Source organism: Podarcis gaigeae (assembly GCF_964106915.1).
Source record: "Podarcis gaigeae genome assembly, chromosome: Z".
Taxonomy (NCBI): Eukaryota; Metazoa; Chordata; class Lepidosauria; order Squamata; family Lacertidae; genus Podarcis; species Podarcis gaigeae.
Genome location: NC_139691.1, coordinates 2,903,314 through 2,927,234, shown reverse-complemented (window position 1 = coordinate 2,927,234; position 23,921 = coordinate 2,903,314). Strand labels below are relative to the sequence as shown.

General features: G+C 48.0%; 1 protein-coding gene and 1 long non-coding RNA gene across 3 annotated transcripts in view; one reads left to right on the top strand and one right to left on the bottom strand.

Moving 5' to 3' along the window:
* Positions 1-834: 834 nt before the first annotated feature.
* Positions 835-23,921, top strand: part of DAB2IP (DAB2 interacting protein) — a 306,469-nt gene continuing 283,382 nt past the window's right edge. Inside the window, exon 1 of the mRNA XM_083721658.1 lies at positions 835-1,352. Within this exon, the coding sequence (XP_083577784.1) occupies positions 1,310-1,352 (43 nt within the window). The 5' untranslated portion in view covers positions 835-1,309. The remainder of the gene's footprint in view (positions 1,353-23,921) is intronic.
* Positions 1,373-18,116, bottom strand: LOC310836551. 2 transcript variants are annotated; one of them, XR_014560136.1, is made up of 5 exons: positions 17,736-18,116; positions 17,553-17,581; positions 16,967-17,087; positions 16,383-16,440; positions 1,373-1,777 (listed from the first exon to the last, which is right to left on the bottom strand). It is a non-coding gene; the product is annotated as an uncharacterized lncRNA (long non-coding RNA). The 2 variants fall into 2 exon arrangements; XR_014560137.1 differs by lacking the exons at positions 1,373-1,777; positions 16,383-16,440 and having other exon boundaries at positions 16,737-17,087.

Here is a 23,921-nt window from a genome sequence, read left to right as displayed (position 1 = left end):
TGTGGGCATTCCATAGCTGACACTTTCCACTCAGAGCAGTTTGTTTGCAACCGGACCTCAATGGCGGGGTGGGGGGGGGGGTTAGGTGAGTGGATGCAACTACTGCTAGGGGGCTCAGTTGAATCACAGTGCTAATCCCTCTATGGTCTGTTCAGTGGGCTTGACAGGGCAAGAAAGTATTCCTGCATCCTTTTAGGCAACCCCCTGCCTCCCTCCACACCCATTGCAGCCTCTAGATTCCTCAGCAGCTCTGTTAAGGGCAAATGACAACAGTGCAGTTCCTGGCAGGAGCTCTGCTGCTCTTGGAGCCCATGCAAACCCGCCAGCAGCAGCAGCAGAGGCTTGCCAAAAGGAGGTAAATATAGGACAGGGCACTGCAGCAAGGAAGGTGCAGCTGGTGCCCTAGTGCAGAGTTACCCAAGTCCATGCCTGCCAGGATCTGATTTTATTCTATTTTATTGGGGGGGGGGAAGACCCCTCTCTGGCCAACAAGGGACTCAAATGCAGCCAGGGTGTATGAGGATGCTCAGAAAGTAAGCCAGCCATGATCAGGAGACGTCTGTGGGCCTTCCTGGGGTTCAGTCAATTCTGTATTTCCTGAGATGTTTGGGGTGGGTTTTCCTTCCCCTTCCTAAACGTTGATTCTTCCTGCCGACTCTCTCTCCCTTTCCCTCTCCTTCTCCGTCTCTCTCCCCCCCCCCCACGCTCTTTCTCCCTCCCTCCTTCCTCCCCAAGGAACACACCACTTTATATGTGTTATTATTATAGCAGCCCTTTGCGTTATGCAACAGTGTGGCTTGGAGGCTGGTCTTCTCTCTTTCCACCCCCCCCCCCCGCAACCTTACCGCTTGCAAGGAGCTCTTTCTTCATCCTCCTCTGCCAACCTCGTGTCCCCCCACCGCACACCTCCCCCCCCTCCCACCCACCTCCGCACGGCTTCTGAACTTTCGTCCGAGAGAGCTGGCGATTTCGGGAGAGGAGCCGAGAGTTTGAAAGGCTCGCGCACAGTGGGGGGGAGAAAGAGCGGTATGCCTTTTGCTCGAGATGTTGGGAGAAAGACCCGCGAGCCGCGAGGGTCAGCCGGCGAATTGGGAAGCCGGCCAGGCCGTGTCACGCCAAGGGAGGCGCCTTCCGATGTCCCCTTTTGGATGTGGCGCTAGCTAGTCAGGCAGGTGAATTGGTTTGAGCAGCAGCTGGGCTTCGCTTTTCCCGCTCCTCCTCCCCCTCCAAGTTTTCCTTTTAAGATAAAACCTTTCCTCTCGCTTCGCTGCATGGAGACACGGCGCGGTGGGAGCTTCTCCCGGAAGTAATGGATCCCAACAACCCGTCGGACCAAGAGGACGACTCTCGGGGTAAGGAGCCACCGGAGGGGGCTTTTTTTTTTTTAAAAAAAGTAACTTTTCAGGTGCGACCTGTCCTATTCTAGTCCTGGGCTGGGATCAGTTTGTGCCTCCATAAAAGGAATAGGTGGCACCAAAAGTGCAAAAAGGGATAAGAATTTGGGAGGCAGCTGGCTGGATTTGGTGTCGGAATGTGCAGGCTTCCGGGCGTCACCAGCTTCTTCTTCAGGAAGTGCTGCCCTGGACTCCTTTGGGATATACATTCAACAAACAGCAAGTGAACAAAAGTTCAGGGTCACAGAAGCATTTCATTCCCAGCTCAAAGTTTTGGGTCGCTTGCTTTCCTCTGGTGCTGAAGGTGGTTCTGGCTCTGGTCGGTTTTGTAATTCGGAAAGAAGCTGAGTTAGGCAGAGGTTGTGGACGTTCTGGGAGCCTTCCTGGGAGGGATAAAAATATTGATCTTGTGGCATCATAGAATTGTAGAGTTGGAAAAGGCCATGAAGGTCATCTTGTCCAATCCCCTGCAATGTAGGAATCTTTGGCCCAACGTGGAGTTCGAACCCGCAACCGTGAGATAAAGAGTCCCATGAGCTACCATCAGGAACAAAGTGACTGGTTTCTGCCCAGAGCTGACAACCTGATCTCTGTTCTAGCAGGCTGGCAAACGTTATATTCAGGATGCTGATGTGTATATAATGATATATAATGATTCTACAAGAGAGCATCATGTGAGAGTCGGGACTTCTTGAGCTCTTCCTCCTCCTTTCTCTTAAAAATTAAGTTTCTAGACCTCATGGCACTGTGCTTGGATATGGGTGGGTGACAGCACCTGAAATGCCTAAAACTGCACTGGGGGCCCCTAGGCTGCCAGCTTCCCCCAGGACTCTCTGTCTGGCCCTTGGAATTCTCCCCACACCTGTCTGTGGCCCTGTGCCTGGCTGGAATGTGAAATAATACTCCTTGCTTGTCTTGATGGAGAATAGAGAGAGGGGTGTGCATGTGAGTGTATAAAACAGCCTAAGGTACGAAGGCAAAATTAATGCCTGTTGTTCTGCCAACTTTTACGTCTGCTCCTGCCCACAAATTGGCATGTGGCCCCAGGAAGGTCCCCCAGAACAGAATGTGGACCTCAGGTTAAAAAGGATTCCCCATGTCTGCTCTTATGCTAGAAAGACAGCTGGAAGAAATTCCAAGTTGTGGGGGACAGGATTTAATGTCCCATGACTAGCAAAAGTTGAATAAATTACACAATTGTCTTAATTTGCATAATTTATGCAAGTTGTAGAATTTAGCAATTTTTTTGGCAGAGAACATGGATTGTCTGGAGGCCGAATATTAATATGGTATGGTTGTGTGGGGTCCCCCACCATGGAGTAAATACATGATTTCTGTTTAAATTTCTGATGGATTGTCAGAAGTGGGGAGGAGACCAGCAGATTCGTACTGTGTTGCTATTGGTAGTTATTTGGTGAGGTGTGAATATTTTGTAAGCTGTGCAGAGCTTTTATGGGAATCATAGAATTTAGAGTGTGAAGGGACCCAAGGGTCATCTAGTCCAGCCCACTGCAATGTAGGAATCTCAGCTCAGTCATCCATGACAGATGGCCACCCAAGCTCTACTTAAAAACCTCTAGGGAAACCATTCCACAGTTGAACAGCTCTTACTGTCAGAAAGTTCTTCCTGATGTCTAGCTGGAATCTGTTTTCTTGTAACTTGAAGCCCTTGGTTCAGGTCCTACCCTCCAGAGCAGGAGGAAACAAGCACACTCCCTCTTCCATCTGACAGCCCTTGAGATATTTGAAGATGGCTATGATATCTCCTCTCAAGCTCCTCTTTTCCAGGCTAAACCTACCCAGCTCCTTCAACTGTTCCTCATAAGGCTTGGCTTCTAGATCCTTGATCATCTTATGTGCCCTCCATTGCACACCTTCCAGCTTGCCAACATCCATTCTAAATTGTGGTGCCCAGAATTAGACACACCATTCCAGGTGTGGTCTGAGCAAGGCAGAATAGAATAGTACTCTTATTTCCCAACACTATACTTCTGTTGATGCAGCCTAGAAAAGCATTAGTTTTTTTGCTGCTACATCACACTGTTAAGTTTGTGGTCCACCAAGACCCCTAGATCCTTTTCTCATGTACTGCTAGTAAGCCACGTTTTCTCCATTCTATATTTGTGCAGGTGGTTCTTCCTGCCTACATTCAGAACCTTACATTTGTCCCTACTGTAAAGCACTTTGTTAGCTTGGACCCAGTCCTCCAATTTCTTCATCCAAGTCATTTATAAAGATGTCAGACAACAATGGGCCCAGGACAGAACCCTCCAGCACCCCACTTGTCACTTTTCCCCAGGGTGACGAGGAACCATTAATGAGAACTCTTTGGGTTCGGTCAGTCAACCATCTAAAAATCCACCTCATTCAACCCACATTTTGCCAGCTTCCTTGCAAGAATATCATGGGAGACCTTGTCAAATGCTTTACTGAAATCAAGGTAGACTATGTCAACAGCGTTCCTCTGATCCACCAAGTGGCAATCATAAAGAAAAGTCTTCCTTATTGCCCTTTCCATGGATTGGTTGGAATGGCTGGAAAAATGCTGGGAGCTGCCTGATAGCAGATCTGATTCTTTGCCCAACTCTCCTAGTTCCAGGACCTGGGAGATCTTTCCCATCACTTGATCAAAACTAACAAAACAAATTTCAACAGGGACTAATGTACACTTAGGTACAAAGCCCTACTGGCTATGAAAAAAAGGCAGTTTGAACAAAACTCCTGGTCCCTGTTACTTAATGCTTTGCTAAATAATGACCTTAAACACTTAGGTACGAATAGTTGAATGCACAAATACAGGATGGGGGCACCTTGCTTGACAGCGGTGCTTGTGAAAAAGATCTAGGGGGCTTAGTAGATCACAGGCTTAGCATGCGTCTACAGTATTGTGATGGGATAATGAGCTGCTTGTGCGTAAAAGCTTGATCCCGCTGGGGTTTGGCCGGTCATCCAAACCCAGGCACTAACGGAGCCCCCAAAAGCATGACTCCGTCAGTCGCTGGTAGAATCTGACAGTGGGCGTCTACGGAACTTACGCCAACATAAAAGCTGTTTGACGGACATGCGCTTTCGTGACTCTCTGCGTGACAGTTTCCGGCGAAGGGAGGGAATTCCTAAAGGGGGTCTAGTTACCTCTTCACTATTCTCACTAGAAGCGTCTGAGAGCCTCCCCTCCGCTGTAAGTCCTGCACTCCCCCTGCTGGTTCCTGCTTCTGCTGCAGAGTCTCTCCTACTCTGCTGGAGCCTGTCCAGCACCTCTAACTCCGATGGCAGTTCCCTGACATCCACCTCCCCCCCAGGCCCCCCTTCACCCCCTCCCGCCTCCTCTCCCACTGGCGGTGAGGGCGGAAAGCCCCTGAAAGAGCAATCCTCGTCATCAGAGGATTCAAACACTTCTAGCCACGGCGTCCCATCTCTCTCCCCGTCTTCTTCTTCTTCGTCGGAGGCAGCTTCCTCACCCACCCCTGACTCTGGGAACCCTTCAAACTCTCCCTCCTCATCGGTGGTCCCAAAGTGTTCCCTTCTAAATCGTGCCACGGGTTGCGGTTTTCTTGGGAAACGCTGATGAAATGTTTCTATTAAGATCTCGTCATTCACTACCTCTGCTGGCACCCAAGTGTTTTCCGACTCTACTTCCCCCTCCCATTCTACCAGATATTCCACCTGATTCCCCTTCCACCTGGAATCAATGATTCCTGCCACGTTCATGTCGCGCTCTCTCTCTTCTATGACGAGCGTTTGGGTGGCCTCTCTCTCACGCTCCCCCCACTCACGTCCCTCTCGGTACGGCGACAGTAATGACCTGTGAAATACTGGGTGTAATTTCATGTGACTGGGCAGTCTGAGTTTGAATGCTACTGGGTTGACCTGCTGTATGACCTCAAAGGGTCCCAATTTCTTGGGTCTCAATTTCTTACTCCCACCCTTGAACGGTAGTCCTTGGGTGGACAACCACACTCGGTCTCCCACCCTTATGATTTCACCTTCCCTCCTATTTCTGTCTGCTTGCTTCTTATATTCTTCCTTGGCTCTCTCTAAGTTAAGTTGAAGCTGACGGTGGATCGCTTCCATCTCTTCAAAAAAATGTTCCGCTGCCGGCACGCTCCATCTCTCCCCCCCCTCTCCTGGGAATGCCCGGGGATGGCACCCATAGTTTGCCAGGAAAGGACTCATCCCTGTGGACACATTCTCCGCGTTGTTGTAGGCAAATTCGGCCAGCGGTAGCTTATCTACCCAATCATTTTCTCTGTCCTTTACATAACACCTCAGGTATTGTTGCAAAATGCCGTTTGCCCTTTCCGCTTGCCCATTAGTTTCTGGGTGTCGGGCAGTGGAGAAATTGAGTTCTACTTGCAGTAAGCTCATAAGTTTCCTCCAGAACCTGGAAGTAAATTGTTTGCCTCTGTCACTGACCACCCTCAAGGGGGCGCCATGCAACCTGAAAATATGCTCTACAAACAACTTGGCGGTCTCCTCCGCTGTAACCGCATGTGAACAGGCTATAAAATGACACATTTTGGTTAATAGATCTACCACCACCATAACAGCTGTTTTGCCTTTGGATTTTGGCAGGTCCGTCATAAAATCTATGGATACTGCCTCCCAAGGCCTTTCTGGCGTGGGTAAGGGTTGTAATAGCCCCGCTGGCGCCACCCTCTCTCCTTTTGCTCGCTGACACCTGTCGCAACCCCTAACATATTCCCGCACGTCCTCCCTCACCTTGGGCCACCAAAACTCCCTGGTAACCAACCACATGGTTTTGTGCTGTCCAAAATGTCCCGCTGTGGGGCTGTCATGCAACTGCTTGAGTACTCTGCCCCTCAGTTCCCCATCTGGTATGTACAGTGCCCCTTTGTAATACAACGCCCCGTTCTTTTCTTCAAATCCCCCTGTGTTCTCTTCTGTCCTCCTGAGTTCTCTGAGTTTCTCTTGGGCGTATTCATCGTTCTCCGTACCTTCCATCAGTTCCCTTTGCCCCACCAATGCCGCCCCACACACCCAGCGGTCTTCGGAGATTACATGCCTTGCCTCAGGCGCTCCCTCCCCCTCTAAGTACTCAGGTTTCCTGGAAAGGGCATCCGCTCTCACGTTCTCTGAACCTGGCACGTAACGAATCTCAAAGTGGAATTTGGAGAACTCCTGGGCCCATCGCACTTGTCTCTGGTTCAGGACACGGGCTGTTCTCCAATATTCCAGATTTTTGTGGTCAGTTCGGACTTGAACCTTGTGTTGCGCCCCAATCAGCAAGTGCCGCCATTTCCGAAATGCTTCATGAATGGCGAGCAGTTCTCTGTCGTACACTGTGTAGTTCCTCTCGGATTTGTTCAATTTCCGCGAAAAGAATGCACACGGTCTCCATTCCGACGTATCCTTTCCCGGCTGGAGAAGCACGGCCCCCACTGCTCGGTCTGACGCGTCAGTCTCCACTCTCATTGGTTGTTGTAGATCCACGTGCAGAAGCTGTTCTTCCGACGCAAACGCCTGCTTTAGGCGTTCGAACGCCCGCTGCGCTTCTTCCGTCCAAACAAATTTCTTTTTGCTACTAAGACAATCTGTGATGGGCGCGGTCAAATGGGCAAAGTTTTTGATGAACTTCCTATAGAAGTTTCCGAACCCCAGGAACCTTTGCACGTCCTTCTTGGTCTTTGGTGTTTTCCATTCCAGTACCGCTTGAACCTTGCTGGGATCCATGGCCAATCCCTTGTCAGACAACCGGTACCCCAGGAATTCCACCTCCCTAGTATGAAACTGACACTTCTCCAGTTTCACCCACAGCCGGTTTTCTCGCAGTTTGCTCAGTACCTCTCTTACATCTCGCACATGCTGCTCCTCATTCTCTGAGTACACCAGGACGTCATCTAAGAACGCTACGCAGTTCTTGTAGAGCAATGGCCCCAGGACGTGATTCATGAATGATTGAAAACAGGCGGAGCCTCCTTGTAATCCGAAAGGCATAACGAGGTACTCAAACGCCCCCAAGGGGGTGAACATAGTGGTCTTCCACTCATCCCCCTTCCTCACACGTATCAAGTTATATGCCCCCCTAAGGTCCAGCTTGGTAAAAATCTTCCCTTTTCTCACCTGTGTCAGAATGTCATCAATTCTAGGCATAGGGAAAGTCACTGGTTCTGACACTGCATTCAGGGACCTGAAATCACACACAAGTCTGGGCTTGCCCGTGTGTTTTTTGTCCACAAAGAACACTGGACTGCCCCCCACCGCTCGTGACTCTCTGATGAAACCTCTCTTGAGATTCTTGTCAATGAACTCCCTTAACTCCTGCATCTCACTGTCTGACATTGCATACAGCTTCCCCACTGGCAATTGTGCTCCTGGGAGTAAGGTAATTTGACAGTCAAAGGGTCTGTGCGGGGGCAATTTATCCGCTTCCTTTTCGCTGAATACGTCAATCAAGTCAGCGTATTGTGGTGGCACCTTCCCCTTGTCCATCACTTCCACCCCTGCTAGAGTGGCCCTGCTGCCTGCCTGGGCCTCTCCCTCCTTGCAGTGTTCTAGGCAATGTGCTGATCCAAAGGAAACCACGCGCTGATGCCAGCCTACTAGCGGATCATGTAGTGCCAGCCAGCTCATTCCCAAGATAATAGGGGCTCCTCCCAGGGTGGCTACGTTAAACGCTATCAGTTCTGTGTGCCGTGCCACCCTCATTATCATTGGTACAGTCTGTTGGCTCACTTCTCCTCCCAACAGCTCCCTCCCATCAATCGTGGTAACCTGCAAAGGCTTACTTAATGGGATAGTCTGTATCTGGTGCTCAGCTGCAAACTCCTTACTCATGAAATTACATGAGCTACCTGAGTCCAATAGCGCTCTTATCTTTAGTGGGTGTCCGTTTGCCAGTTCCAGCAACACCTCTATCACAAGTGCTGGTCTTGGGGGTTCCGGCGTGGGCACATTCACTACTCCCTGGCCTGGCTGCTGTGCCCTGATGTTGGCAACCAGGCGTTGGCTTTTACTTGCTCCTTCATTTCATCCTCCTCCTTCCCCCCAACAGTTCCTGCCATCCCTTGCCATTCCTTCCTTTGCGGACAGACTCTGGCAAAGTGACCTGGCTGTTGGCAGAGATAGCATCTCTTGCCGCTCTTTCCCTCCTTCTTCCGCCCTTCACTGGTGTTTGAAACTGTGCGCGCGCGCGCTGCTCCAAGTTCCATCGGCTCTGCTGGCGGGAAAGGCTGCTCCGGAATCTCTGGAATGCGGAAGTCCTTCCAACGTTCCCCCTTTCCTTCCCGCTTTTCCAAAGCTCTAGCCTCCTGGCGTGCTCCTATGGACAGCGCTGATTTAGTCAGCTGGTCCATAGACTCCGCCCTAGGCGCCCGGGAAAGTTCATCTTTCACTGCCGGAGAGAGACCTTCTTCAAATAGCATTTGAATAGGTTCACTAGCAAGGTTCCACCCCAGTCTATGAATCAGCATGGTGAACTCAGTCCAGTACTCACGTACAGATCGGCTCCCCTGTTTACAAGCCATCAACTCCCTGCGCACCATCCCCTGCTCAATCTCGCTGGAAAACATCAAGTCCATGGCGCGAAAAAACTTCATTGTGTCCTTTAAGATTTCATTATTGGCTGCCATCAGGGGGCGAACCCAGTCCCTCGCCCCTCCCTCTAGATGGCCAATCACGTACGCCACTCTAGAGTTCTCATCGGGGAAGTCATCAAACAGTAGATTGAGAGCATATTGCATCTCTGTTCTAAAGGCTTGATAGTTCCTGGGATTCCCCCCAAATTTCTGCACCAATCCAGGCACCCTTCTGGCAAGTGGGGTGGTTTTCCCCTTATCTGCATCTTGAGCCCTCCTCTCCTCCAGCCTCGCCGTTTGCAGTGCGAGCTGGACCTCCAACGCCCTGTACCTTTCTTCCAGGCTTGGATCTGCTCCAGCTCCAGCTGCCCCGGTTCCTGCTGGTTCACTCATGATGCCCTCTGCTTGCACAAACAGCTTTCGGAGACTGTCAGATTGCTGTGATGGGATAATGAGCTGCTTGTGCGTAAAAGCTTGATCCCGCTGGGGTTTGGCCGGTCATCCAAACCCAGGCACTAACGGAGCCCCCAAAAGCATGACTCCGTCAGTCGCTGGTAGAATCTGACAGTGGGCGTCTACGGAACTTACGCCAACATAAAAGCTGTTTGACGGACATGCGCTTTCGTGACTCTCTGCGTGACAGTTTCCGGCGAAGGGAGGGAATTCCTAAAGGGGGTCTAGTTACCTCTTCACTATTCTCACTAGAAGCGTCTGAGAGCCTCCCCTCCGCTGTAAGTCCTGCACTCCCCCTGCTGGTTCCTGCTTCTGCTGCAGAGTCTCTCCTACTCTGCTGGAGCCTGTCCAGCACCTCTAACTCCGATGGCAGTTCCCTGACAAGTATGATGCAACAGCAAAAAAAGCTAATGTAGTTCTAGGCTGCATCAACTGAAGTCTAGTGTCCTAATCAAGAGAAGTACCATAATAGTATCACTCTCTTCTGCCTATACCTGGAATACTGTGTCCACTTCTGGACATCACAGTTTAAGGATATTGATAAGCTGGACCATGTGCAGAGGAGTGAGAGGTCAGAATGATCAAGGGTCTGGAAACCAAGCCTAATGAAGAGCAGTTGAGGGGTATGTTTAGTCTGGAGAGAGAAGACTGAGAGGGGATAGGATTTGTTGTTGTTGTTTAGTCGTGTCCGACTCTTCGTGACCCCATGGACCAGAACACTCCAGGCACTCCTGTCTTCCACTGCCTCCTGCAGCTTGGTCAAACTCATGCTGGTAGCTTCAAGAACACTGTCCAACCATCTCGTCCTCTGTCGTCCCCTTCTCCTTGTGCCCTCCATCTTTCCCAACATCAGGGTCTTTTGCAGGGAGTCTTCTCTTCTCATGAGGTGGCCAAAGTCTTGGAGCCTCAGCTTCAGGATCTGTCCTTCCAGTGAGCACTCAGGGCTGATTTCCTTTAGAATGGAGAGCTTTGATCTTCTTGCAGTCCATGAGACTCTCAAGAGTCTCCTCCAGCACCATAATTCAAAAGCATCAATTCTTCGGCGATCAGTCTTCTTTATGGTCCAGCTCTCACTTCCATACATCGCGACTGGGAAAAGCATAGCTTTGACTATACGGATAACTGTCTTCAAATGCCTGAGAGTCTGCCACATGGAAGATTGAGCAAGCTTGCTTCCTGATGTTCCAGAGGTGAGGACCCAAACCAATGGATTAGAATGACAAGGAAGGTGATTCTGACTAAGCATTAGGAAGAACTTGCATAGCCATCTGCCAGGAATTCTTTAGCTGTAATTCCTGCATAGTCGTGGGTTGGACTAGATGACCCTTAGGGGAACCTTCCAACTTTACGATATGATTCTGTGATATGGAGGGCCAGAACAATGTTCCCCAGCTGCTGGTAGCCACCCCTGCTTTGCACTCCCCAGGGCGCTGCAGAATACGGTATCAGGTTTGGCTTTTGCAGGAGAAACCAACTTTGCACTCCAAATGTGTGCACTCATTGCTCCCCCCCCCATCCCTCACATATAATGTCAATCATGGCATACTTATATAATTGCCAACTATATATAGAATAAGTATTTTCAAGATTATTGTTGCTCAGCTGGCTTCAGAGAAATTTCTGTAAGAAAAGGTTCAGCTATGGAACATTTGCAAAGGAGTAAGAAGAGCCTTGGAAGATTCTAGGGGAAGCTTTAGAAGGAATCTCTCTGACATCCCAACATGCTCTGAGCTGGGGTTCCGGAAGAGATTGATCATAGAATCCTGCAATACAGGAATCACAAAAAAGAATCCCTTACAGATGGCCATCGAACCACTGTTTAAAAACGTCAAATGAAGGAGACTATCGGAGGTAGTCTGCTCTACTGTTGAACAGCTCTTACTGTCAGAAATTTCCTCCTAATGTTGAGTCCTAAACAGCCTCAGTCCAGTATACCTGAAGGAGCCTCAGTCCAGTATACCTCCACCCCCATCATTCTGCCTGGACACTGAGGTCCAGTGCCAAGGGCCTTCTGGTGGTTCCCTCACTGTGAGAAGCCAAGTTACAGGGAATCAGGCAGAGAGCCTTCTCGGTAGTGGCACCCACCCTGTGGAATGCCCTCACATCAGATGTCAAAGAGAAGAACAACTACCAGACTTTTAGAAGACATCTGAAGGCAGCCCTGTTTAGGGAAGCTTTTAATGTTTAATAGACTATTGCATTTTAATATTCTGTTGGAAGCCGCCCAGAGTGGCTGGGGAAACCTAGCCAGATGGGTGGGGTATAAATAATAAATTATTATTATTATAGTCAGAATCTCCCTTCTTGGAGATCTAGCAGTAGTGCTTCCGAATTCCAGTTGCTGGACACAACAGTATGGAACAGTGCTCAGATTTTGCATGAGGGTTTCCCATAGACATCTGATTGACCACTGTGAGAACTTGCCCATCCAGCCCAGACTCCTGTTCTCACAGTAGCCAATGAGATGTCTATGGGGAACCAACAACCAGGACCCAAGCAATAGAACACTCTCTGCACCTGTGGTTTCCAGAGTGGTATTCAGAAGTGTCATTGACTCTGACTGGTGAGGCAGAGCAGAGCCATCATGGCTGGTAGCCATGGATAACTCTCTCCTCCTCCACAAATTTATGTAATCCTCTTTTAAAGCTGTCCAAGTTGGTGCCCATCTGAGTGCAACAGCATTCTACTCTCCTGCCATTTCCAGAAACTGGCATTCAGAAACACTGCTGCCTCTGGCCATGGAGGCAGAACCATAGCCCATGGGAGCTTCCATTGCTGCTGAACTCAACATGATGCTTCAATCTTGGAAGGTATTCTGATTAAACAAAGATTCTAGAGGAAAAGAACACATGGTATGGAAAGGGCAAAACCATCTCATCTCTAGGCATCAGTCAAAGAACTTGTATGGCCCACCCTGCTCCTGCTGGATGGCACCCAGATGTTTTGAACTACAGCTCCCACCACCACGAACCATTGGTCAGGCTGGCTGGGGGTGATGTGGTCCAAAACATCTGGACAGCACTGATTTGGGGAAGGGACACAGGTGGCACTGTGGTCTAAACCACAGAGCCTCTTGGGCTTGCCAATCAGAAGGTTGGTGGTTTGAATCCCCATGACAGGCTGAGCTCCCATTCCTCGGTCCCAGCTCCTGCCAACCTAGCAGTTCAAAAGCATACCAGTGCAAGTAGATAAATAGGTACCACTCTGGCGGGAAGGTAAACGGCGTTTCCATGCACTGCTCTGGTTCGCCAGAAGTGGCTTAGTCATGCTGGCCACATGACCCGGAAGCTGCCTGTGGACAAACACCGACTCCCTCGGCCAGTAAAGTGAGATGAGCACCACAACCCCAAAGTCGTCGGTGACTGGGCTTAACGGTCAGGGGTCCCTTTACCCTTTACCTTTTAGCATCCCTATATTTCAACTGGAGAACACAATAGCAAATGATAAATCCTTTTTGGACTTTTGGATTTTGAATAGTTGTGTCTGAAATGGGTGACTCCAGCAGATCAGTAATGCTGGCCTGCTTCATAGGAAACCCTTGTTCAGAGAAGCTTTTAAACCTGCAGGTTTGGTGCCAACTCTACCTGGCACTGAATCTGCAGGTTTAAAACATCTCTGAATAATGTTCCTCACTTTGGTGGGACTTAGCATGAGGTAAAGGGAGCTGAACTTTCAGGGATGTGATGAAGCTGGGGAAGGCATCAAAAGAGCACTACTATGGAACAATTTATACTCTTTCCACCACCACCACGCCACACAAAAAACCTTAAGAGACTTTGGAAACGTTGGAAAAGGTTCATGATTTGTAAACTACCTCCTTACATGTTTGGTAGTAATTAGCAAACAAACAGAAATTAGAAAATCCTTAGGTTTCTTTTAAGGCCATTGATCGAGGTGCCTGTGCTGCCGCAGAATTCACAGAATGTCTACAAACATTCTGAGCAGGTAGGACCTGTTGTGGAGTGTTGGTACTCAGTGGAAGCCACCTTGAAGGAATGGCTGCTTCACCCAGAGGAAAAGTCTCACATGGGGACAGGGGGGTTTGGGGGCTTCAGATGGGGAAGCAGCACTGGGGGAGGGGAGGTGGGGAGGTGGAAGAGGAACCAGCTACTTTGCCCACAACCTTTCCTTCTTTCAAGCTATGAAAAGGAAAGCTGAAGAGCTGCATAAAAGTCTGAAATGTCATCGAGATTCAGCCAAATTTGCAGAATCATAGATTTGGAAGGGACGCAAAGGGCCATCTGGTCTGTTGCCCTGAAATGCTGGCATCACAGCGTTGGTTCACAGAACTGCAGAGTTGGGAAGGCCCCAATGGGCTTCTACTGGTGGTAGGGACAAATATGAAATGAACTGTTATGTGATGAGGGCTTTGTTTCCAAATGCGAGCTTTGTTATCCCATTCCGCTCTCCAAGATGAGAAGGCAGCAAGTCTGGAAAGACCCAGAGATGAGAAGGATGGACGCTAAGGCTCCAGACCTTTTGTTTATGGATAAGGCCAGAATTTGTTGTTGTTGTTGCTTATTAAGAGGGCTAAGTGCTGTGGGTGGGGTAGAGAGGGAGCAACAGCTATTGCTGGTATCCATTCAGAGGCTCACCATTCAAGAGAGAGAATCTTGACCCTTGGCACTGGACTGGTGGTCAGTTATTTTTAAGGATGGGACTTCAATACATGAGAAGAGCAGACTTTTCCTTCAGCGCCATGCTTGGCACAACTCAGATGCTGTATGCCTGATATGCATGCATGTATCAGAGATCCTATGACTCAGAGATGCTAGGCGGCTGAGGATGCTTTGAATTTCACTGCCTTGTCTGGACCATGAAGAATGTACAAAGTGGTCTTGCTCTGCATGAAGGTTCCTTTGGGGTTGGCTGAAATCTCCTGTGCGGACACTGCTTCGTGCTGTCATTTTATTTTTATTTATTAAATTTATATATCACCTTTTTCTTTCAAGGAGTTCAAGACGAAAAGGCTAAGAAGTAAACTTTACACAAGTCCAGAGCAGAGTCCCTAAGGTGGTTAGATGACTCCTTGTACACTTCCTTCCAGCATCTCCTGCAGGCAAGCTGGTGCCAAACATCTTGCTCTGCTTTCCCTTGGACCATATCAGTGAGGCAGAGAGGGAGCTCTTGTTGTCTGGGCATCCCAAGACCTCCAGACACACAGCCCAGACTTGCACCCCTGGGAGGTCACTTGGGTGCTGCCAACACAGCACTTCATCCTGACGGGCACACTCCATTGTCTATTGAGACAGATTGATGCCAACAAAAAGGTGGTCATTTATACCTGCTGTGCCCCCTGGCCATCCCCTTAACTGCCTCGCTAGGAAGAGCCAGCCCAGGATATTCTGCTTGAGGCAAAACATGCTGTCTCCCCCAGCAGATCCAGGCATAGCTGTCAACTTACAGATTTGAAAATAAGGGACCAGCAGCCTCGAAAATAAGGGATCAGCAGCCAAAATAAGGGATCAACAATTACTTTGATAAAATACATATTTTGTTGCGTGCAAATGGCTTTAGATACCTACTAGGTCCATAAATTACCATATAGCATATATTCAACACAAAAAACAGCAACAATTTGTTGTTGACAAAGGACAGCTGGATATAGAAAGGGCCCCATTACCTTCAGTAGCTTATTTAAGGGACATCATCAATAAGGGACAGCAGCAGGACATGGTGCTGCAATAAGGGACTGTCCCGCCAAATAAGGGACGCTTGACAGCTATGGATCCAGGCCTGCGCCCCCACATCCTCACTGCCGTGCACTGCCTCTGACAGAGGAGGTGGATCATGGCCATCCTGGCTAGCAGCCATTGATCGCCGTTTCCTCTGTGAATTTGTCTAATTTTCCTTTAAAGCCGTCCAAGTTGGTGGCCACCCTCTCTTTGCCCAAAGGTAAGCCAGTGTATTTTGCTCCCTCCCCCTTTCTCTTTGTGGCATGTGGCCCCTGGAAAGTGTCCAGGAGAGAATGTGGCCCTTAGGCAGAAAAAGGTATTTTCTTCCTCTTTCTTTCATCTCTCTTGTTTGTTTGTTTGGCGGCAGCAGCAGCCGCCGCCAAGTGTTAGCTATGAATGAAAACAGCTTCAGGCAGCAGCGGTTGTGTGAAAAGTAATTTTCTGCTGTAAACGGAGGTTGCTAAGTGTCTACATAGAGTGCATTTCCTCAAAAACAACAACAGAAGCTGTTGCTTTTTTTAATGAAGGCACTTCATGTTATATTTTTATCATTATTACAGTATTATTATTATTATTATTATTATTATTATTATTATTATTATTATTAAATGCTGGCTGCATTGTGAGCAAGTGTGGGTGAGAAGCTTTCGTGGTGCAGGATGCAAATTTCATGCTTGTCCTGTGACTCTTTCTAAGGGCCTGGCTTTCATCCAGCTCTGCCTTCTCCCACACCCCTGGTGGGAAATGACAAAGGGAGCCACGTTGCAAAATTGGTGGTTGCAGTGGGAAGCAGAACTGCCTGGAGAGGGTGGAGGTCTGGAGGCACAGGTGGTTTTGGATTAGGATTTCAGAGGGACAAAGAGGTCAAGAGTGGGGTAGGAAGAAGGATGAAACCCCCCTTTTTTAATAAAAAGGGACACCAGGGTCCCGTATCACCTTAGCCATGTCCACTGGGGCTGATTCGCCTGATTGGCAACTGTTCCCGCTCCCTCTGGATAAGGAACTGGCCTCAGATTATGTTTTCTTCCAAAAAAAAGTGATGCTCAAATCAGTACAGAACACAACCTCCACAATCAATTCTGTGTTCTGGAGAGGATATGGGGTTAAGGCACATATGACCCCCTGTAGGAATGCACTTCTATATGAGGGTTTGTATCTGATATACATGAGGAACTGAACAGCATTACAGGTGCTAATACCAAATTTACCCCAGAATTATTTTTTCTGTCTGTGTTTACGGAACATAGCAAGGATTTCGCATTTGCTATCATCGACTAGACGAGCCAACGCTTGTCACAGGGAAGATTTGAATAATCTGAATTTACCATCCTGGTACAGAATGATTTGGACTTTAGCAGCAGCAGAGAAAGTGAGGCAGAAAATCTGGGTTATGCAAGGAAAAGGAAAACCGCAATCATTTTATGGCACCTGGCAGAACTTTATCACATGCACATCCAGCAAAGACTTCCTAAAACATGCAACAGCTGTTTGGAAATTTTAATGCATTTAAAGTAAACTGTGGAACTGCTTATTATTTGAGGAGGTAAAGATGTGCCTTGCATATTGCAGTGGTCCTGTTGCTGCACCCCCCCCCAATTTTCTAGGTTTTATATTGTGTTTTCCCCACCCCCCACCCCTCTCAGGCTCCCATTATAAAGAATGCAGTCTGCTGACTTTAGTGCCACAAGTGGGATGTTTTTTTATGCGCCTGCCACAGTAAGGCCTCTGGGCAGGCTTTAGCAATACTACAAAGTTTCTTATTAATATTAATTAAAACAATTATCAGATTGTGGGGATAAAAAAAGATGATTTTGCAAAATCCATCTTGTCCTGCTTTTGAGCCCTTACAAACCTCAACTTGCTAACTTTAGAGGGGCTTCCTAGCAGCATGACCTAGTGTAAGCCCCACCATGTTCCCATGTGCATTCTGCTTCCTTCCAGTATGAAGATGTTGATCATTATTAATTAGTTAGCCATGTTGGCATCCATCTGTTGGTTTTCCATTTAGGTTTTTCATCTCTAGCTCCCATCTGAAAAGGAAAAAAAAACAAAAACAAAAACCCAAGAAATAAAGTAAGATAGCATGTTGATGTGTAAGTTGGCATTAAATATTTAAGGTCCTCCCTTGATATTCAGTTCAGTTGCAGAACAAGCTCTGCTTGGTGTGCCAAGAGGAGAACTTCTTTAAGTCTGCAAAACTCCAGTTTTTGTGATGTTTACAGCCCAGCCTAAGTTTGTGGGCTGCAGAAGTATATTAAGAAAGATCTAACAGACACCAGCAGGACTGGAATTCACAAAAGGGCTGTCGCTCGGGGTAGTGTATCTGCTTTGCATGCAGAAGGCTCCTAGTTCAGTCCCCAGTGGCATCTGAAATCTTGGACAGCCACTGCCAGTCAGTGTAGACAATATTGATCTGGATGGAGCAATAGTCAGTATATGGCAGTTTCCTGTGTTCTCATCTCACTACGTTCCTAAATCTTAAAATGTGTTATTACCAAAGGACAAGATCGCCATTCGCAAAGAACTCGTATAAGCAGTGGCGTAGCGTGGGGGGTGCAGGGGGGGCCGGCTGCACCGGGCGCAACATCTGGGGGTTAGGGTTAAGGGGCGCAAATCCACGGGTTAGGGGCGCAAATAACTTGCCTTGCCCCGGGTGCTGACAACCCACGATACGCCACTGTGTATAAGGCAGGTTGCTGAGTTATTGTTAGCTGTGGAAGCACCGTGAGTCAAACTTTGTTCTAGGATGTCTTCCAGTTATTCCAGTTTCAGTCTTGCATAATCGCCAGGGGTGCTACCTCATGGGGGCCAAGCTGCTTTTAGCCCCCTCCAATATCCTTTAGGAGGGGGTCGCCCCCCCAAATGTTGAGGGGGCAGAGGAGGCTAGGGTGGAGCCAAGTGCAGAGCCAAGCATGGCATGGCTTCAGTGGCCGGCTTTTCCTCCTCCTGCCATGGAAGTAGGCCAGGTGTGAGAGAGGAGGAGCAACTGCCCATTGAGGCCACGCCACATTCAGCCTTCTCCCATTGATGTAACATTGTGCACAAACAGGCACTGCGCATGATGCACAGTCACATGCACACAACACACCCTCCCTCAATCTTTGGTGCAAGTTGGCCCTCTGATCATCATAAAGCAGTCTTCTTACACTACCAAAATACACAGGTAGTGTGGGATCACATACAGGTGAGAAGCCAGTGAGGAGAGTCAACCATACCTCTTTCTACTACTAACTGGCTATAGACCAAAACAAAACAAAAATTCCTTCCAGTAGCACCTTAAAGACCAACTAAGTCAGTTCTTGGTATGAGCTTTCGTGTGCATGCACACTTCTTCAGATACCAGTATCTGAAGAAGTGTGCATGCACACGAAAACTCATACCAAGAACTGACTTAGTTGGTCTTTAAGGTGCTACTGGAAGGAATTTTTGTTTTGTTTTGACTATGGCAGACCAACACGGCTACCTATCTGTAACTGGCTATAGACCAATTAGCCAACTTCCCACCACTCGTGATGCTGACTTGTACCTCACGACTTGGCATTTCCACTTAACACAGAGAACTAACTACTTGATACCCAGAACACACCAACACAGGTGAGGTCCAGGTTTTGGTGCCCACACTCCAGGCAAGACACACTTTCCTTAGTCCAGCCTTTGCCAGCCTAGTGCTTCAGTTGTTTTACACAGTGCTTTTTCCCCTTAAAAAATGTTTAGGGCTACAGTGGACACTTGGGTTGCGAACGTGATCCATGCGGGAAGCACGTTCGCAACCCTCAGCATTCGCAGCATGCAGCACCGCGTGCGTGTGGGTTGCGATTTGGTGCTTCTGCGCATGTTCAAAGTGCGATTTAGCGCTTCTGCGCATGCGCCGAAACCTGGAAGTAACCTGTTCCGGTACTTCTGGGTTTGGTGCAATGCACAACCCGAAATCACGCAACCTGAAGCGTCTGTAACCCGAGGTATGACTGTACTCTCATTTTGATTCAAGAAAAGCACCATTTTATAGTTCGAACCAGGGAAAATAAACACAGTACCGTATATACTCGAGTGTAAGCTGATTTTTTCAGCACATTTTTTATGCTGAAAAAGCCTCCCTTGGCTTATACTTGTGAGGGTCCCCTTTGCTGCTGGCGGCAGCAGTGGTGGAAGAATGAGCAGCCTGAAAGCAGCCCTTTTGGGCTGTTCCTTCCTCTTCCTCCGCTGCTGCCACCAGCCTCTGCCTCTCAGTAGCACCCTGGGTAGGCAGGGGGACTGGAGGGGTTGGGTGGGGGGACTGAGAGAGAAGCTCCCTCTGCTGTGTGTGCATGTGCGCATGTGCACACGCACTTCGGCCCACCAGGAGGTTTGTGGTGTGGTGAACCGGCTTATACTAGGGGCAAAAAGTTTTCCCAGTTTTTTTGTGGTAAAATTAGGTGCCTCGGCTTATATTTGGGTCGGCTTATACTCCAGTATATACATTAAATGGACAAAAGTACAAAGAACATGCATTACAAAACTGACAGCTGACAGTAACTCAGTTTTCATTTCTTAGTACAGAAAGTATTGATCGGCTGTGTAGAGATTTTTCCTATTCTGATTCGTTCAGGACCATTCTAGAATGTTTCTTTCTTTGTGAAAGAAGCAAGCAGAGGGGTGTGATGTTTTTTGGTTATTTCTCTGGGAAGCTGTGTGCAGCTGGTTTAAACCGGTTCTGTTACCTTTCTGACAAGGTCATACTGACCATAATAGTCAGGTCAGGAGGAGCCTGGGTCTCGCTTGCTCGCTCACTCTTTCTCTTTCTTTGTTCTAGTGTTCTGTTTCTGTTTGCTTAGTGTTACGGTTTAGTATTTTAAGTGTAAGTTTTATTTTAAGTGCTGCAACTGGATTTTTTATGGACAATGCCAATCCTGAATGTACTGGATTTGTGACCATTATGCTCACTTGACTTCGGTAGCAGTAAAGCTCTGCTGGGTGAAGTACAATTGCCTCTGGTCTATTTTTTTGGGAACTCTGCTGTACGTGTTTGAGTTTTTTCCTGCTCCCTGCTTCCATGGGTGACAGTAACTTCCACATTGGCATGAGGTTGTATGCACTAACATCTTTCCGATTCCTCTGCTTCTTGTTGGTGTCCACCACTCAAGAAACACTGGGAAAGGAAAGGATGCCGCCATTGGAGGTGGTAACAACGAAACTGCCCAATCACGGTGCTAGATTCCACCTCCTACTTCACATATTAAACGCCCACTTCCGTCTGAGACTCAGGAAACACCATGACAGGGAATGAGGCTGCCATCGGGGGTAGCAACGGAACTGACGATTCAGTCAGTTCAATTTGCAATTTTAGTTTCTTCTCCCGTGAGAGTCACAAAATGTTTAGGAGTATGCGTACCCCTGCATACCCCCAGAAAAAGCACTAGTTTTACACAACAACTCGCACCAGCCCCTACCAGAATGGCTGTACTGTCTACTCTAGCCTGGGTTGGTGCATCCTGTTTCACTGTCTGAGGGGGGATGGGAATGTACCATCCTAATGCTCTGGCACTGCACACCGCCTGCCCTGCTGAACTCTCTTTTACCTGGGTTTTTCTTGTGGCACCCATGAAGCAGCAATGATGACTGGTCCTGGTGAGATCTCATAAGATTTCAGTGAAATCTCGCTGGAAGCTGCCACTGCTGCTGCCACTGCTTCTCCAGTCGTGACCAACTCTGGGGTTGCGGGGCTCATCTCGCTTTACTGGCCAAGGGAGCCAGCGTACAGCTTCCGGGTCATGTGGCCAGCATGACTAAGCCGCTTCTGGCGAACCAGAGCAGCGCATGGAAACGGCGTATACCTTCCTGCTGGAGCGTTACCTATTTATCTACTTGCACTTTGACGTGCTTTCGAACTGCTAGGTTGGCAGGAGCTGTGACCGAGCAACAGGAGCTCACCCCATTGCGGGGATTCGAACTGCCGACCTTCTGATTGGCAAGCCCAAGAGGCTCAGTGGTTTAACCCACAGCGCCACCCGTGTCCCTTGGGCCGAAGGGAATTGCAGTGCAAAAGCAGGGAGGGTGAAACAGAATAAAAGAAGAAGAAGCAAAAAGCTGTTGTCAGATTGTACAAAAATTGGGAACATGTATTTGGAATGACAAGAGAATTTCTAATGTGTCTGGAGGCCACAGGAGCGGAGAGAGCTCTTGTGCTCAAGGCTTGCTTTCTGATTTCCCAATGGAGTCTCCTGGTTTGCCACTGTGAGAACAGGATGCTGGACCAGGATGCATGGGCCTGATCCAGCCTCAGGGTTCTTGTTAGGTTCACCTTGGAAGCAAGGCTAATCATTAGGAACTCTGCACTGATAAATTTGGAAGCACCCTTAAGCCTTCCCCTTTGTTGCTGATGCCATGACTGATATGAGCTCTGGACAGCTGGCCAAACATCCTTGGTAACAGTGCTGGGCCTCTTTAATTAAGCTTGGAACAGTGTCCCCTGTGGCACTAAAACAGACACGGAGGTTTAATCCCCAGCACAGTAATAACGGTTGCTCATCTTGTAGTCATGGTGGACCTACTCCCAGCTGTTGTGGTCACCCGCCATTGAGAGACCTGTCCCTCCTTGACCTTTTGAGATCAGAACTGAGGGACATCCAATGGAACTAAGTGCTGGAAGATTCAGCACAGTGCATAAACTATGGAACTATGGAACTCACTCCCAAAGGAGACTGTGATGGCCACCAACTTGGAAAGCTTGGACACTACTCTGTTTGTACCCAGGTGAGGGAACACCCTGAAATAAAAAACATGGAACCAAGAGAATTAGAGCAAGCTTCAGCAGATTTAGTTTGCTGGTTTTATACTCCAGTGCTAACTCATGATATACTTAGAATAACATCCTGGAGGGCCATTTGTGCAGTAAAGGAATGCAGCGTAGGAGTCATAAAATGCAGGCACACAAAATCAAGCCTGACACATTCTAGCCAAATGTTCAATATAATTAATAATGGAACTTGTTTAAAATAAAATAAAAAATCTGCACCCTGGGTTCTCTAATTCTTACATCAGCATCAAAAGAGGGATCAACAAATTCATGGAAGAGAAGGCTATCAATGGCCCCAATCCATGAAGGCTCTGCTCTGCTTCCATGGTCAGAGGCTGCAATACTTCTGAATGCCAGTTTCTGGAAGAAGCCACAGGATGGGAGGGTGCTCATGAGTCCTGTTTGCTGGTTTTCCACAGGCATCTGGGTGGTCACTGATAGTTGTTTGTTTATTTGCATGCAAAACAAAACACATAAAAGCAAGATAGAATACATTACACAGTTATTAAAACTAGGCATACTGTCAAATAGAGAATTTCTACATTGAATAATTTAATTTTTCACCCCCACAGTTTCCTTCTTGAAGTTATTGTTCGAAAGGCAAAACAGACCAGCTTTTCAGACCTGTTCCTCAATAGAAAGTTAGTCAAGTACGCAGCTGATCTGTCAGTTGAGGAATTTAAATAATTGAACAAGGCAGCTCCTAAGTCCTCAAAAATAGGTCAAACAAATAGCGGGGTAAATTTTCAGACCCATGACCTCCATATGTACAGACTCTCTCTTCATGGGGAATTTGGTGGTAGTGTTCTTCAATTATAGAGCAGGGCATAGATTAGAATGGAGCACATTTTGACAGGTCAGCAGAAGTGTGGTCAGCACATAAGAAAAGTTTTACTATATGAAATTCATATAGCAAGACACCATTTTGTTTAAGAACAAAACTAGGAAGCAAGCTTTCTAGGAGACCACAGGGATCTTGCATCGGTTAGCAGTGTATACAGTGGTACCTCAGGTTAAGAACTTAATTCGTTCTGGAGGTCCGTTCTTAACCTGAAACTGTTCTTAACCTGAGGTACCACTTTAGCTAATGGGGCCTCCCGCTGCCGCTGTGCCACCAGAGCACGATTTCTGTTCTCATCCTGAAGCAAAGTTCTTAACCCGAGGTACTATTTCTGGGTTAGTGGAGTCTGTAACCTAAAGCGTCTGTAACCTGAGGTACCACTGTAAAAGCAAAATCATACCCAATCAAACAAGATTCAGTAACACAATCATCAAAATTATTAGAATACAGTGGTACCTCAGGTTAAGAACTTAATTCATTCCAAAGGTCCGTTCTTAACCTGAAACTGTTCTTAACCTGAGGTACCACTTTAGCTAATGGGGCCTCCTACTGCCACCGCACAATTTCTGTTCTCATCCTGAAGCAAAGTTCTTATCCTGAGGTACTATTTCTGGGTTAGCGGAGTCTGTAACCTGAAGCATCAGTAACCTGGAGCGTCTGTACCCCGAGGTACCACTGTACAGTGGCACCTCGGTTTAAGAACAGCCCTGTTTGTGAACGATTCGGTTTACGAACTCCGCAAAACCGGAAGTAGTGTTCCAGTTTGTGAGCTTTGCCTTGGTCTAAGAACAGAAGCTGAACGGTAGAAGGGCACGGAGGCCTCATTAGGGAAAGCGCGCCTCGGTTTAAGAACGGATTCAGTTTAAGAACACACTTCAGGAACGGATTAAGTTCGTAAACCGAGGCACCACTGTATTTAGAGATCGTCAAGCCCACACCATTCCTGAGTTGATGGCTCACATTGTTTCCAAAATAGCCTTTTCTTCTTGGGAGGGAGGGAAGGGAGGCAGAGGCAGAATGCACTGGCTCCTCCAATCTCTCATAAACTGTTTGGGATTTCGGAGCAAAATGTTCTTGCACCAAATAAATACAGGATTTTCCACTTAACTTTAATGTTTAATTCATCTTTTAAAAGAAAAAAAATGAGGAGAGGGAGAGAAGCAAAGACTTTGATTGAAATTTAAGCTGCCTCTGGATTTCCCCGCGAGGGAATCACGCAGAAACTTTGGTTCTTTGAGCTGCAATTTACTA